Source organism: Drosophila sechellia, chromosome 2L (genome assembly GCF_004382195.2).
Source record: "Drosophila sechellia strain sech25 chromosome 2L, ASM438219v1, whole genome shotgun sequence".
NCBI classification, from domain to species: Eukaryota; Metazoa; Arthropoda; class Insecta; order Diptera; family Drosophilidae; genus Drosophila; species Drosophila sechellia.
The window spans coordinates 13247113-13261561 of NC_045949.1; the positions used below are offsets into that span (position 1 = coordinate 13247113).

Genomic DNA, 14449 nt, shown 5'->3' on the forward strand with positions numbered 1-14449 from the left:
GTTTGTATTGCTAATGTTTTGATTTTCCAACTATTCAAAAACTTATTAAACAAGAAAAAACGCATACCCAACTTATGAATATAACGTAACTCAATAGTAAAAAAACAAATATAAAAAAAACAATCAAATAAATAAAATTCGTATATTTTTTTATTTAAATAGTATATTTTTAATAATATTAAATCAATCTAAATGTTTCGTTCTTCTGCCATCAGATATAAACAATCCAGTGAATAAACACACAAAATCAACCAAAAAAGAAGATTTTTCTTTTTTATTTTCGCTTTTAATTTGTTAACGAGAAAATATTGGAATAAAATAAAAATAAAAATAAAAGAAAAGTGTACGTGACAAGAGCTCGAAAAGAAGTTGCAACAAATAGCAAAAATAATTCGTGCGTGCGAAAAAGTGCTGCAAAGTTTTATGGCCCATGCAAAAAGTGCTAAATTTGTAAATGGCATGGAAAGTGCAAAGCTCTGATTAAAAACCCGCGAAGATTGGAGTGCGAGGTGCCCCCCAATAACGCAACCAACTACTGCCACAAGGAAATTATTAAGACCAATCAACGACCTTCGCGGAAAAAAAAAAAAAAAAAACAAAGCAAACAGAAATTTGGTGCTAGTTCTGTTTAGTCGACACCCATCCACGTTGGATCCCCATCGCAAATAATGTCATCAAAATGTGCTTTCAACACTGTATTCGTATCGATCATTTTCATCATCATCGTAAATGGTAAGATTTTAAAACTACGTTTTAAAAGTGATTAAGAATGTAATCTAAGGGTTTCCGTTGCTATTTGATATAATTTTTTAAATATTTTAATATTATAATACATAAAGCATTAGTCTTTTATTCTGCACTTGACTCACTGGCAACCGAAGAAACCACAACAATCGTGGCTTAAAATGAAATACAGCCGAGGGTGCTGCAAATGACCCATAGACAATAACATTGGAGTAAGTGCTCAATCAGGCGGAAACAAAGTTAACATTTTCACCCAGAACCCTTCGAGCAACAAAAATAATTACGTACTTTGCCAGGATAATTGACGAGTGAAGGATATTAGAGGGGGGAAAAAGAGGGTATTGTTTTGAGGGTGGAGCACAGAGGGTTCTGCTATAATTTTAGTAGACACTTTTGGGTAATTGTCTCGAGGTTTTCTCGCCGCCCAAACTTGGCTGTGGGTATTTTGTATTTTGTTATTAAACAAATGGGGTTGCTTAGCATAATTAATTTAATTTCGCTATTGTCACTCCAAGCGAATTGACAGAATGTTTTTCTTGTGACCCAGAGTGTTTGCTTTCAGTCAGTCGGGTTTGCTTTCAGCAACATTCTCACTTGCAGGTGCCAAGGTTTCAAGCTCAACCGACTCTAATAACAATCTACATACCCGTGAATATACTTTTCACATATGTATTCATGTAAATATACAGATTCAGATTCTACCTATTTATTTTCACAAAGCAAATTCATTGTTGGGGCAAAAAGAGCGAAGAAGGTGGAAAGCATAAGGTAAACCGTGAGTCATGAAAACCTGAGTAAAGCTCAGGGGACTCATCCATTTTTATTGTGAAATCGTTAGTTTGGGTTTAACAAAAGGGGACTTACAAATTTTGAAACTATATATTTTGATATGAAACACACTTTAGGAATGAAACATTTAGTTCATACAGCTGTATAAATACATATATCTTATCAGAGTTGTAATACTTAAGTTATGAATATATTGTTTTGTTATAAACTTTAAATTTATGTTGAATAAAAAATGTTGTAAATGAATTGAAGAGCGTTTTTTCGCCACTTCAACTAATTTGTTTGCATGGCAAGATTTTCCTAAGTTCGACGTTACGAAATTCGAGGCGGGGAAAGGGCTCATGACAACAACAACAACAACATCCACTCTTGGCTAATTAGCCAAAGTCAAGCAACATGAACATGGGCAAAAGCAGCGAGGATTGAGGGCCAAGAATCAAGACAAGAAGATGGCAGAGTGGCGGAGTCGAAAACTGGTTTATCCACTTGGCCGGCTAATCTGACAACAAAGAAAGAGAGCAGACACAAGAACCGAGAACGGAGAACCCAGAAGCGAGGCGAATAGAAAAGGCCAGAGACAAACAAAAAATTTAGCGAAAAAGGTCAATGTCTCGGCATTATCTGTCTGGGCTGCACAAACCATATTATAATGATTGAAAATGAAAGAATTATAAAAAATATATATGCACCGGCTGTCGGAGAAGAGTTTTTCTCCCACAAATAAGCAGCGGAAGCGTAGGAAATATATATACAAGAAGTGCTGTGAAAAGCAACAGTTCTGAGATACAGTAACAAGATACAGCTGGGAATTAAGATAAAGAGTTTCAGTTTCAACTTGAGATTGCGGCTACTTTTTACGTAACTTATCTGCAGCTTTTTGGTTTCGTTTTTTTTTTTGTCTCGAAAACAGAAAAAAAAACTTGAAGATGCAAGCTGACGAGTGAAATGAATTTCTAGAGTCACATCTGGCTTTTTCTGGATTTTATTATTGTTATTGATCAAATATAATTTCAGTCGGGAAAAAAACCTGTCGTAAATCACATATTGGAGATGTGGTTAGAGGATGCGAGGAAAGTTTAGGATGATAGGGCCCAGAGAACAATGGACACTTTGCCCAGCATTTATGCAATTTTTCTTTGCTTTATTTCCCGTACGTGCCGAGTGCACATAGTAAACAAACAAATAATGAAGCCACCATCGAAATCTAGAGATGACAACGTGAGCTCAATGAAGCTGGGTTCGGAAAAATCGAATTTTTGAAATTTAAAAGCTGGAATCGTTTGCCCATTTTTTGCCCATGTTTGCCCACCAATTAGTTTTTTTTGCCCACGTCCAGTTTTTGAGATATGAATTTTCGAACAAGTTCGAAAATTTTCGAAGATCAAAAATTTCACTTTTTTCAAAATTTTTTTTTTTTAATCGCAATAACTTCGTTTGCCCACGTTTGCCCACCCTTTAGAATTTTGAAATTTTCGAAAATTTTCGAAGATCAAAAATTTCACTTTTTTCAATTTTTTTTTTTTAAATCGCAATAACATCGTTTGCCCACGTTTGCCCACCCTTTAGAATTTTGAAAAAATTTATACTTTAGAAAATATAAGACATTCAAGTTTACCTCGGTCTACTGAGAGAATAAAGCGTTTGACCATCTATTAAAACGAAATATTAACAATAAAAATCGTTTGCCCAACCATTATTATAAGTTTTTATCGTTTGCCCACCCTTCAAAATACTGTTTAAAAAATTTTTTTTTCGATTGCCCACACTTAAAAAATATCTAATTCCGTTTGCCCACCCCTTTAAAATAAAAATTTTCAATAAAAAACGTTTGCCCACCCTTTAAAAATAATTTATCTCGTTTGCCCACCTCTTAAAACTATAAAAATTCGATTGCCCATCCTTTAAAATAAGTTTTTTTCGTTTGCCCATCCTTTAAAATTAGTTTATTTCGTTCGCCCACCCTTCAAAATTAGTTTATTTCGTTTGCCCACCCTTCGAAATTAGTTTTTTTCGTTTGCCCACTCTTAAAAATAAAAAATTTCGATTGCCCACCTCTTAAAAATAAATAATTTCGTTTGCCCATCCTTTAAAATTAAATTTTAACGTTTGCCCACCCTTCGAAATTAGTTTTTTTCGTTTGCCCACCCTTCGAAATTAGTTTTTTTCGTTTGCCCACTCTTAAAAATAAAAAATTTCGATTGCCCACCTCTTAAAAATAAATAATTTCGTTTGCCCATCCTTTAAAATTAAATTTTAACGTTTGCCCACCCTTCGAAATTAGTTTTTTTCGTTTGCCCACCCTTCGAAATTAGTTTTTTTCGTTTGCCCACTCTTAAAAATAAAAAATTTTAATTGCCCACCTCTTAAAACTAAATAAATTCGTTTGCCCACCCTAAACTCTTAAGAATAAATAAATTCGATTGCCCGCCATATAAACACGTGTATGCGCTACTTGCCTAGTTTTAGGATCTGCCTATATAACACGTGCAGACGCACAGGTGTTTGTGGGTTTATATAGACCCAAAATTGGTTCCGATTGCCAATCTTGCATAATTTTCAAAAACCACTTTATGATAGGGTCTGATTTTTTACCTGTAACAAAGGGTTACATTTTTTAGGAATGGTTTTTTACATGGCAGGTCACTTGTCGGTATTTGAAAATCGCTCTCCTCCTATTAGGTATAAAAGTGAAAAAGGGTTAAATTTTGTAAAATAATTCATTTAATTGTATTTTTAAACAACGCTTGCAAAGGACTTAAGATTGTAATTTCAACAACAATTATTTGATACACTTTTAAACAAAGCTTAAGTCTTAAAAATAAACATTAATTTTTCCGGGTGTATATCAAAATGTGGAGTGTCATTTTGGTATTCAGAGCTGAGAACTTTTTCCATTGCCTGCACATATCGTTGTGCACTTCCCAAGATCCAGTGACTCTGCGGCAATATGCAATGTAATGTCTTATTTTAAAGGATGGGCAATCGAATTTTTATAGTTTTAAGAGGTGGGCAAACGAGATAAATTATTTTTAAAGGGTGGGCAAACGTTTTTTATTGAAAATTTTTATTTTAAAGGGGTGGGCAAACGGAATTAGATATTTTTTAAGTGTGGGCAATCGAAAAAAAAATTTTTTAAACAGTATTTTGAAGGGTGGGCAAACGATAAAAACTTATAATAATGGTTGGGCAAACGATTTTTATTGTTAATATTTCGTTTTAATAGATGGTCAAACGCTTTATTCTCTCAGTAGACCGAGGTAAACTTGAATGTCTTATATTTTCTAAAGTATAAATTTTTTCAAAATTCTAAAGGGTGGGCAAACGTGGGCAAACGATGTTATTGCGATTTAAAAAAAAAAAATTGAAAAAAGTGAAATTTTTGATCTTCGAAAATTTTCGAAAATTTCAAAATTCTAAAGGGTGGGCAAACGTGGGCAAACGAAGTTATTGCGATTAAAAAAAAAAAATTTTGAAAAAAGTGAAATTTTTGATCTTCGAAAATTTTCGAACTTGTTCGAAAATTCATATCTCAAAAACTGGACGTGGGCAAAAAAAACTAATTGGTGGGCAAACATGGGCAAAAAATGGGCAAACGATTCCAGCTTTTAAATTTCAAAAATTCGATTTTTCCGAACCCAGCTTCATTGAGCTGACAACGTGACCGTGGATGAAGAACTTCGTGCTGTTTCATAATATACTCGTACAAGCAAAATGACCCACAAAACTCGTGGGTTTACTTGGTGAATCCGACCCAGATGATAGACGCGTTTGTTCTGTATTTGCCGTCGTATCTGCCAGATACAAATGTATCTCTCATTGCAAAGTGTGTTACTATCACCAGGCGGCTGACATTTATTGTTTGCCGAGTGCCTCTGCCAAATAAAATGTAATAAAAAATGAAATACATGTATGCATTTATATGCGAGAATTTATACATGCGGTGAATAAATCCCTTAAGCTTGTTGAATGACTGAAGCGCCTGGCACTTCAAATTGATGAGTAGCTTTAATGAAAGGGCGTGACTCAAAGTAAATTGCCCTCTTCTAGGGCGCTGCACATGCAGGGAAATGTAAATGGCTTTTCCGAGGGTGAAAGCATTGGTTGAATCGACACAAATGTCGTTATCCTGGTAGGTGAAACTCGTGTTGGCAATTTTCGTAACCGACTTAAAGGTTTCAATATGCCATTCATTAACATAATCCGCCAAATCTTTATATTATATATGATTTTAGTAGATTTAAATTACATACTTACATATATGTACATTACATACATATGTACATCAAATATATAGACTTTTAAATTCGTATTTTGAGGCATTACTAATTATTCTAGATAAGGGTTTCTTAGCACTTCCTTTGGGAAAGTGAATAATGTGTGCTCTTGTAACCTTCATTTCAATAAGGAAGCCCAAAGTTTGCCACTAAAAATGCGCCTAAATTGGATTTTATGTGCGAATTATGCTGCCTCATTATGCCAAATGGCCTAAATAACAATCAAAGCGGGACTCGCATGACACCAGTGGATTTCGGTGGTTTGAGGCCGGAGACTTGGAGGTTTGGTAGAATTTAATTAAATTATTAAAGTTACGCGGTAAGCCACAGAGATACGAGGGGTATACATAAACAAACAGACGAGCATCAGACAAAGGCATAAAAACTTTTCTTTTCTTTCCTTTCTTCCCCTTTGCCCCCTTTCCTTTCTTTTTTCCCCCCAAGTCAAGTTGCGAAGCATAAACAAACAGAAGGCAAACGATTCGCCAAGACGGAGATACATTATGCACAGACGCAGCTACAGATACAAGATACACCATACACACTACTCACCATCGCACAGCAACAAAGCGAGTGAACGAAAAAAAAGAAAACAAACAAAAATGAAACGGGGAAGCACTGATAAAGGAGAAAACTAAGAGAATAAGACCAAGTCAAAGAACATTTTCGTGCTGGCATTTGCTTTTCGCATTCGCATTCAACTGCAGATTCACATTCATTTGACTTGGGCACACAATTATGCACATAGATACATATTTATTCATATATACATATGTATATATGTATGCATAGTTTCGTCCTTTAAGCCGCAGGATATGTTTTTTTTTTTTTGGTTGGAACTCTGTTTTTGTTTTCTCTGTTTTTCTTCTCCCTCATATTTTAATAAATTAAATATGGAATCCTGCAAATAACTGGTGAGATGTCTAGTGAAAAAAGGAAAGTATTTAAAAGTAAAGTATTTATTTATGGTACGTATGTACATCATATATAGTGTTATGCACTAATTTCATATACATATATGTTTTTTAAACAATTACTTTTACTTTTTTCTCTTGTGGGTAAGAGCAATTCAGATTTTGTGAAATTTCTGCCTTCCATTTTCCCCTTTGTTGCGTCTTCATCTTTATGCGTTTTTCCACTTTGTCTGTCTCGCAATTTTCTTATTGTTGCTCGGGGTTACGATGTCTAAAGTTGGCTGGAAAATGGGAACGGGTTGCGGGGGGTAGGTCGATGATGATGATGGTGGTGGTGGTGGTGGTGGTGGGGCGGCGTTGGCTTTTATTTTTATTGTGTCTCCACTCTGCCACAGAAGTCGACATTTTTGTGCTGCGCGCTTTTCAAGGGGGTATATTTATCATCAACCCCCTTTGGTGCCCGGCTTTTCCGGCGTTTTTCGTCGGTGTGCCAAAGTTGATTTTCATTAGTTTTAATGCCGCTCATTATGTTTCGGGCTCTGTCGGTCTGTCTGTGTCTGGAATCTCTGTCTATCTGTTTTTCCCCATTGCCTGCGGGGCAAAAACTCGCATCACAGGCGACACCGTGCACGCAGATTGCTGCCAATAAAGGCAAACTTTCGGCCAAAGAGTCGTGTGTGCGGTTAAATATTTCATTTGCCATTCCGGTACTCAGATATCCAGAGGAATGTGTGTGGATGCGAAAAGTTTTCACGTCGATGATTGCTGTGCATTTTTTAGGAGAAACAAAAAAAATATGTCCATATTACTTTGCTAAAAAAAACTAAAAAATCAGAGGGAAAAGACTTTTAAATACGTACGAAAGATTTATTTTCAAATTTGACATACGAGAGAACCAAATAAATCTGTTTTTACTTTTCAAAAGTAAAAATTTCACAGAGAATTCTTTTAGTTACTGTATAATCGTATTATTTATTTTGCTGCTATAATTTAAAGTGCACATACATGCATAAGTAAATATTGCCAAATGCAACAGCAAATAGTTGCAATATTTCTGCTTTTTAACATCATATGATATATTCCACTTTTTGCCTTTTATGTATGCTGACAATATAACTGAATTGATATGCAGCAAACAGATATCAAACTTTTCCATAAAAGCAGCCAGTGAAAAAAATTGAAAAATGGGTCTGCCAATGTAAGTTTTTTTTTTCAATCAGAAATTGCATTAAAATGTACATAAAGTGTTATCTTAAAGTTGTGAAATCATTTTTAGGAAACTATATACCATTATTTGCATTTTTTCTATCCGTCAATTAAGATCATCGTTGAACGAAAAATAATTTAATTTTCACAGTACTAGTAGTAAAATGCATCACATAGATCACATAGGAATAAAAGTTTTAAAAAAGAGCAGGAAATTAATAATTTGAAATACTTGAAAATGTTTCAAAAATTGCTTATCACTTTTTTTTTTAGGCTGACTGTGGGAATATAAACCAACCGCAAATCTACGCGGTACTAAATAGTTCTCTGTGGTCTGAATTGATATAGATTCTATTTTATAAAAATGATTTTTTTTGAATTTGGAAGAAAATATACATCATTCAATAGCCGCTGGTTCATTTCTTTACATTTCGGTTTAGAATTCAAAATAAAATTGGGTAAAATCAAATTAAAGAGACATTAAAATTCATTTTTAAATTCGAATGTATGTGTATACATTTTTCCCCCAAATCGTACGAAAATTTATCGAGTCAATGAATGGGCAATGTTAGATGTACATATACCAGCAATGCTTCAGTTCACTTAAATGTGATTTATATACCATTCATTTGTATTTATGTATGTACATATGTAGGTTGACATGGGTGATGGAGGTACGTAGAAACTGAAATGAATGTGTAACAATTTGAGTGGCATTTCCTGCAAAAGTGTATTTCATTATCATATTTAGAATAAAGATCGATGTTTAAAACGCAGTTAGCCTCGATATAATATAATATTTTTATCATTATACAATAATTTATAAGTTGGTTCATATAAAGAAAGTTAGTGCATTTGAGAAAATGAAGTAAGTCTATTAATTGAATGCAATTTATTACTAAAATCCAACCCTTTAGAAGTAATTTGCTTTTGCTGCACCACCAAAAAACACCCCTAAAATTAACCCCAAAAATTGACAGTACATAAAATGCTGTCAATAAAATTGTTCCACAATTGATGAAAAAACGCATAGAAATAATAAATAATTTAGAGCTTGCCTAAAGCTCAATAAATTTTATTAACGATTCACTTGGCATCCTTTGAAGAATTATAGATTGCAATATTAACTTTTAAGTTTCTCTGAAGCCTTTTGCGGTTTGGAATTATAAATTATTTAATTTCTTTTGTTACGTTAGCTTTATACTGTGTAGAAATTGTACATTTGGTTCAGCGTTAATTTTATGTGTCAGCAAATAAGAATAGAAACAATACCACATTTTACCGTGGATATATAATGTTGACAGCCAAATTAAAATAATTGTTACAAAAACATTTCCGTGTATATTTAATTGTGCATGAAAATGTGTTTACCTGTCGAACAAAATATTTAAATGAGCACGGGAATTTTAAGGAGTGCGTAGATACAATTTTATTCGTAATATACATCGCGTTAGATAACAAGTTTAGTATTAAAGAATAAAAAAAAGGATCATTCAGTACTCACTATATTATTATATTTCTTAAAATTTTGGCTTGATAGAGAACCTTTAACGACCACTTTAACTCACTATATTATTATAAATCCTTAGATTTTGCTTCTGAATGACATCAGCTTTGTTTGATGCTATAGAATTTGACCTTTAACGAGAATTGTTCCCGTTGGCTTGTCGGCCTGTCAGGAAGGAAACATTTTGCCCTCCCATCTTACTTTTCTACCCTTCGCCGAAAAGCTGCACTCTGCTTACTTAAGTGGATTTTAATTTGAATACTTTTGCGTGTTTTTGTGCTGCAAGTTTACCCCTTTTTAATAAAAGAAAAAAAATACCTGAATGAGTGGAGTCTCCTTTCCGCTTGTCGGGTTTTGTGTGCTGCTCGCATATTTTGGTCTTTGAGCATAGATTTAAAACAAGAGAGAGTGCTGTAGTCGATCCCTCGACCGCCAGATATTATTACTGAGGATTACTTGGGAGAAATTAAAAATATTGTTGACATATCAATACAAATTAATAGAAAGAATACTTAAACTTAAACCAAACAAAAAGATATCCGCTTTAAGAGTTCCCGATTATGACAGAAAAACGGACGGATGGATCCTGATCCGGCTAGTTATTCTGACCAAGAATCTATAAACTTAAAAGGGTCAAAAACGAATCTATTATACATTTTTACTCTACGAGTAAAGCGTATAAATTCCAGAGAAATTCAATTAATAAACTTTTAAACTTATCTAAAATTGAAAATGTTTCTTTTTATTTTCAGGTTACGCAAAAGATATTTCTGGAGTTAAAAGAGGTAAGCGTACGTTTAAGTTAAATTGATTGGTAATGGACAGCAAAACAAACTGCAGATAATCTTTGCGAAATAATTCGTTTATTAGTTGGAAAATTTCCAGCTACTTGGATAAACTTTAGTTTGAATAGGAAATTTAAAATTGGATTTCAACTAGGTGTTCGTAGTAAATCAATTATCTGACTATGAATTTATTGGAATTCGGTCTAGGAAGTAGATTATTTTTCCAGACATTTCTTCATGCATTTGTGGTTTGAAATGTTATAGTATTTGATTACAAAACAGTGATTGCTTTTTTGATTGCTTGTGTGTAGATATATCGTTAATCTGTTGCGGTTGCGTTATTAATTAATTCTTGGCGATCGGAGACTGCTAAATGCTGAATCGGACTGCAACTCTCTTAGTTTCAACTCAATCTCTTCCACATTTATGCACCTATTTTTACTTTTTTTTGTTTAGAGCCCCACACATTTGGCCCATTCACACGCCGGCACTTCGGCACGGCTCTCCGTGGTGCAATTTATAATATGTGGCGGCAAGGAAGTCGAAAAAAGAGTAGCTGGAAAAATGCCCGACGTCGAGTAGCTCTAGAATTCGTTTAGGCTGTCCCCACTCTTGCTAGCCAGCCCACTCGAAAGCCCGGGCTTTTCCTCAACTCGTTCACGTTTTTCCAACCAGTTTTCCACCTTTGTCACAATTTTTTTTTTTCCTCCTCAGCCCTTGCCTTTTGCAGGTTGCATCGCTGTTGACTTGTCAGTTGACTGACGGGCCAAAACGAAAAATCGCAAAGAACTGCAAAAGTAGTGGCTTTTATTCGGTTTTGTTTTTTTTTTTTCCCCGCACATGCAAATGTGTGGGTCACTCGACAAGGCGTGGCATACATGTTTTAAATATATGTATGTATGTATATAAAATTATTCGATTTTTTATGATTCAATTTTATGCTTGTAGCGGTTGTGGTTCCTGGCCAAATGGCATAAAATCAATGAAGCTGCGGCGCATTTGGTTGGAAAATGGCGGCCATTTTGAAGCGCCCCCGCCCAGCCGATTGTCATTATTTATTGAAAATATAGTTTGATGAGTTTTTACTTGGCCCGAGCCAAGGGAGCAGTGTGGTCGCCGGTTGGCAAAAGCTGCAGATGCTACCACGCGCCCACACACACCTTTTTCCGAGCCCCGGAAAACTCCTTCTTTTTTCCGCCAGTGTTGTTTTTTCAGCTGCGGTCAATGGAATGGCTTTTTGTGTCTGCCTTCTGTCTGTTTGCCTGTCTGAGTTTGTGTGTTTTTTAAAATTGGTTAAATCAGCAAACTTTCACCCTGCTTCCCTTTTTTTTTGTGTTAATATGCTCCGCAGGAGCTTTAAGTTTTTTTTAAGGTTTTTTTTTATGTTGGCGTTTAATGAATTCATAAGTTGACGCTTAAATGTGCATATTTTTGTCTGCTGCAATTCTAATTTATTATAATTAAATTTTATGTGGCAAATATTTTTAGCATTAAATGTGTAGGAATATTTAAATGGCCACCTATAAGATAAATAAAAATGTACATTGTATCGGAATCATTTGCCTTTAATATGCAATGCAGCGATACAAATTATGATCAGTAATATTACGACAATGGTTTCTCTTTGTAAGCTTTGATTATTCTGCCTACTTAATGACCAATATTTTTGATCAGGTCAAAGCCTTGATATCCTAACACCTGGTTTTACAAGTCCTTATGTCCATAAGGGTGCATTTATCACTCAACTGAATAAAATATACACGACACTAAAAAACAGTCTGCGGCCAACAAACTATAGTCCATTCCTTCTGCTTCATATTAAAAATCTTCCGCTGATACGATTATGTGGCGGCTTCTAGACATCGAAAAAAAAAGTAAAGAAATCGAATTGGGATTGGGAATGGGAATTGCTGGCGTCTATGTTCGTATATCCATGTGCCTTGAAGCGAGGGGTCATAAAAAAGCGGAAAAAAACGTTGCTATTCCGTGGGATATGACCAGTTAATAGCATTTCCCCCCCGGTTACGCCCACGCAATCGACACAATATTCAAGGGAGTATGTGCAACAGCTTTTTTTATTTTTTTCTTTATTTTAGTTTTTCTCCATACCATAACCCCGTGTGCCAAGTATCTTTCCTCTATTCGCGCGCTGAATCTGGAGCTATGCATTTTTTTTTAGCGGGAAGGAAAATGAGGGAAGTATGAAGAATTGATTGCACCACCGGATGGGCATAAAAAAAGAGGAAAAATTTGGAGCCATAAAGGGACAAGATAGTTTGGAAAAAGTCCATGCAGAGGATAGGGTTACATGCAAGAAAAATATGCAAACGAATAGGTTGACCGACTGATTAGTTTGCGCTCCGCTGCGCTCACGGAAAGTGAAATAAATAAAGTGTCAAGAGATGTGGGAAGTTTGTTAAACAATATAAACTTTATATACTGTACATATGTACTTTTATCACTAGTGATCTTAGGAGGGTTGTTATAACTATTCAAAGTACAGTATGCCATATCGAAAGCAGTTAGTAAGCGGATTTGCTTCGATGTTTGCATGATAATTTCTTTATCTTGTGCAGCAAAACAATAATCGCTGGAACGCTTTAATTTGCGTCGCTCAACGCATTTTCATCTTCTTTCCTTGGTTGATAAACAAAAAAAAAAAGAAAAAAAAACAAGCGGATTGCAATCCTCAACGAACTAAAGAGCTGCAAACATTGTGCTTGAAAACTTTCTGTTGCCGGCTATTGTGCACTTGCCATATTTTTTTTTTAATTTTCCCCGTATTCCTTTTTTTTTTTTTTTTTTTTTTTTTGCCAAACAGATTTGCCCGTATCAGAGACAGAGCAGACATTTCTGGAGTTTGAGCTAAATGCGAAGTGGTGGCAGGCTGGCAGATCCTGCCGAGAATCTGGGGATAGCTCCCCAGTTCCCATGGCCATCCTGCTATTTAGCCATGTTTTGTTTGTTTTTGTGCTTTGGCTGCAGTTTGAGCGCTGCCATTCTCTATATATCCTCCGCCCCTTTTAGTATTTCCCTCCACCAGTGTTCTTACTCGCTTTGCAGCCATTTTTATCTTCAATACACGCTCATTTACGCCGTCTGATGGCTTTAGGGTATATTCATATCCGTTGTGTTTTCAGACAGGAATTCGCGAACTGGGAGCTGAGTAGCTAAGCGATATGGGTGCATTCCGCTCCTGATTACACTGGTAAACCAAAAAATATATAAAACGAATGAAAATATGAATTTTCTATATAACTAAAATATATTTATCTACCAAATTACAAGTGGCGTAATTATCAATCTAATATGGAATATAATTTATTAATAGAATAAAAAACGTGAATAGTGTAAGTAGCTTTTTATATTCCTAAAAAGCGTGCTGACTGTTTTGCTGCCATTGTCTGTCAAATGTTTGGCAAAAAACAGCAGATAAGCCACTGTCTTCTTGGCAATACATATTTACTCGGAAAAAGTACATAAAGTGTATAAAGCTGTACATATTTTAAATCGGCTCACCGAAATACGCTGCCAGCCAGTATTTTCGCTAATAAACTTTCGCCGGGGATTTAATCAACTTTATTTTATTGTTCATCCTTGCAGCCAAGTCTGGCCCATCCTTTTTTACGAGCAGCTTACTCCTTTCTAAGCCACGGCAGCCTTTTTGTGTTGGCCAACAATATTTCCATTTCGTTGTGAGCTCTCTGAGCTGCCTGCACCCATTGAATGGCCTTGTGGGGTATTGAAAACATTGATTACCAAATGTGAGGCTTAAATGTCTGATTCGGCTGCAACTGTCAATTCAGTTGTTCTACCCTTGCCATTTATCGGCTTGTTAAAATTGCGTTTTATTGCATGCCACGTATTCATTTCGATTTCAGTCTTTGTGAGCTTTTAATGCCACTGCTGTAGTTTCTTCTTTGCTACCACAAAGTCAAAGTATAATATGCTATCTATAGTTAAGTACCCTCATATAAATAGCAACAGTTCCCTTTGCCCTTTAACGACTTACAAAATTAACCTACAAAATCATGATATGGGAAATATAATAGATATTCATGATCAGCCTACGCCTACGCACTTTCTCCACAAATACGCACCCATTCTAGAAAGAAAGCAGCCAGACATTTTCTCTGGTACAATCTGAAAACTCATTAGCCAACGCTAATCAAAGGCACACGCAGTGGGCCAGCAAACGTTTTTATGCTCGGTAATTAGGATGTTGGCAGT

At 35.2% G+C, this 14449-nt stretch overlaps 1 protein-coding gene across 4 annotated transcripts in view; it reads left to right on the top strand.

Moving 5' to 3' along the window:
* Positions 1-14449, top strand: part of LOC6617895 (disintegrin and metalloproteinase domain-containing protein 10) — an 84594-nt gene that overhangs the window by 794 nt on the left and 69351 nt on the right. For all 4 annotated transcript variants that reach the window (XM_032714020.1, XM_032714021.1, XM_002042167.2 and 1 more), the window contains exons 2-3: positions 216-732; positions 10187-10219. In XM_032714020.1, the coding sequence (XP_032569911.1) occupies positions 669-732; positions 10187-10219 (97 nt within the window). In that variant the 5' untranslated portion in view covers positions 216-668. The remainder of the gene's footprint in view (positions 1-215; positions 733-10186; positions 10220-14449) is intronic.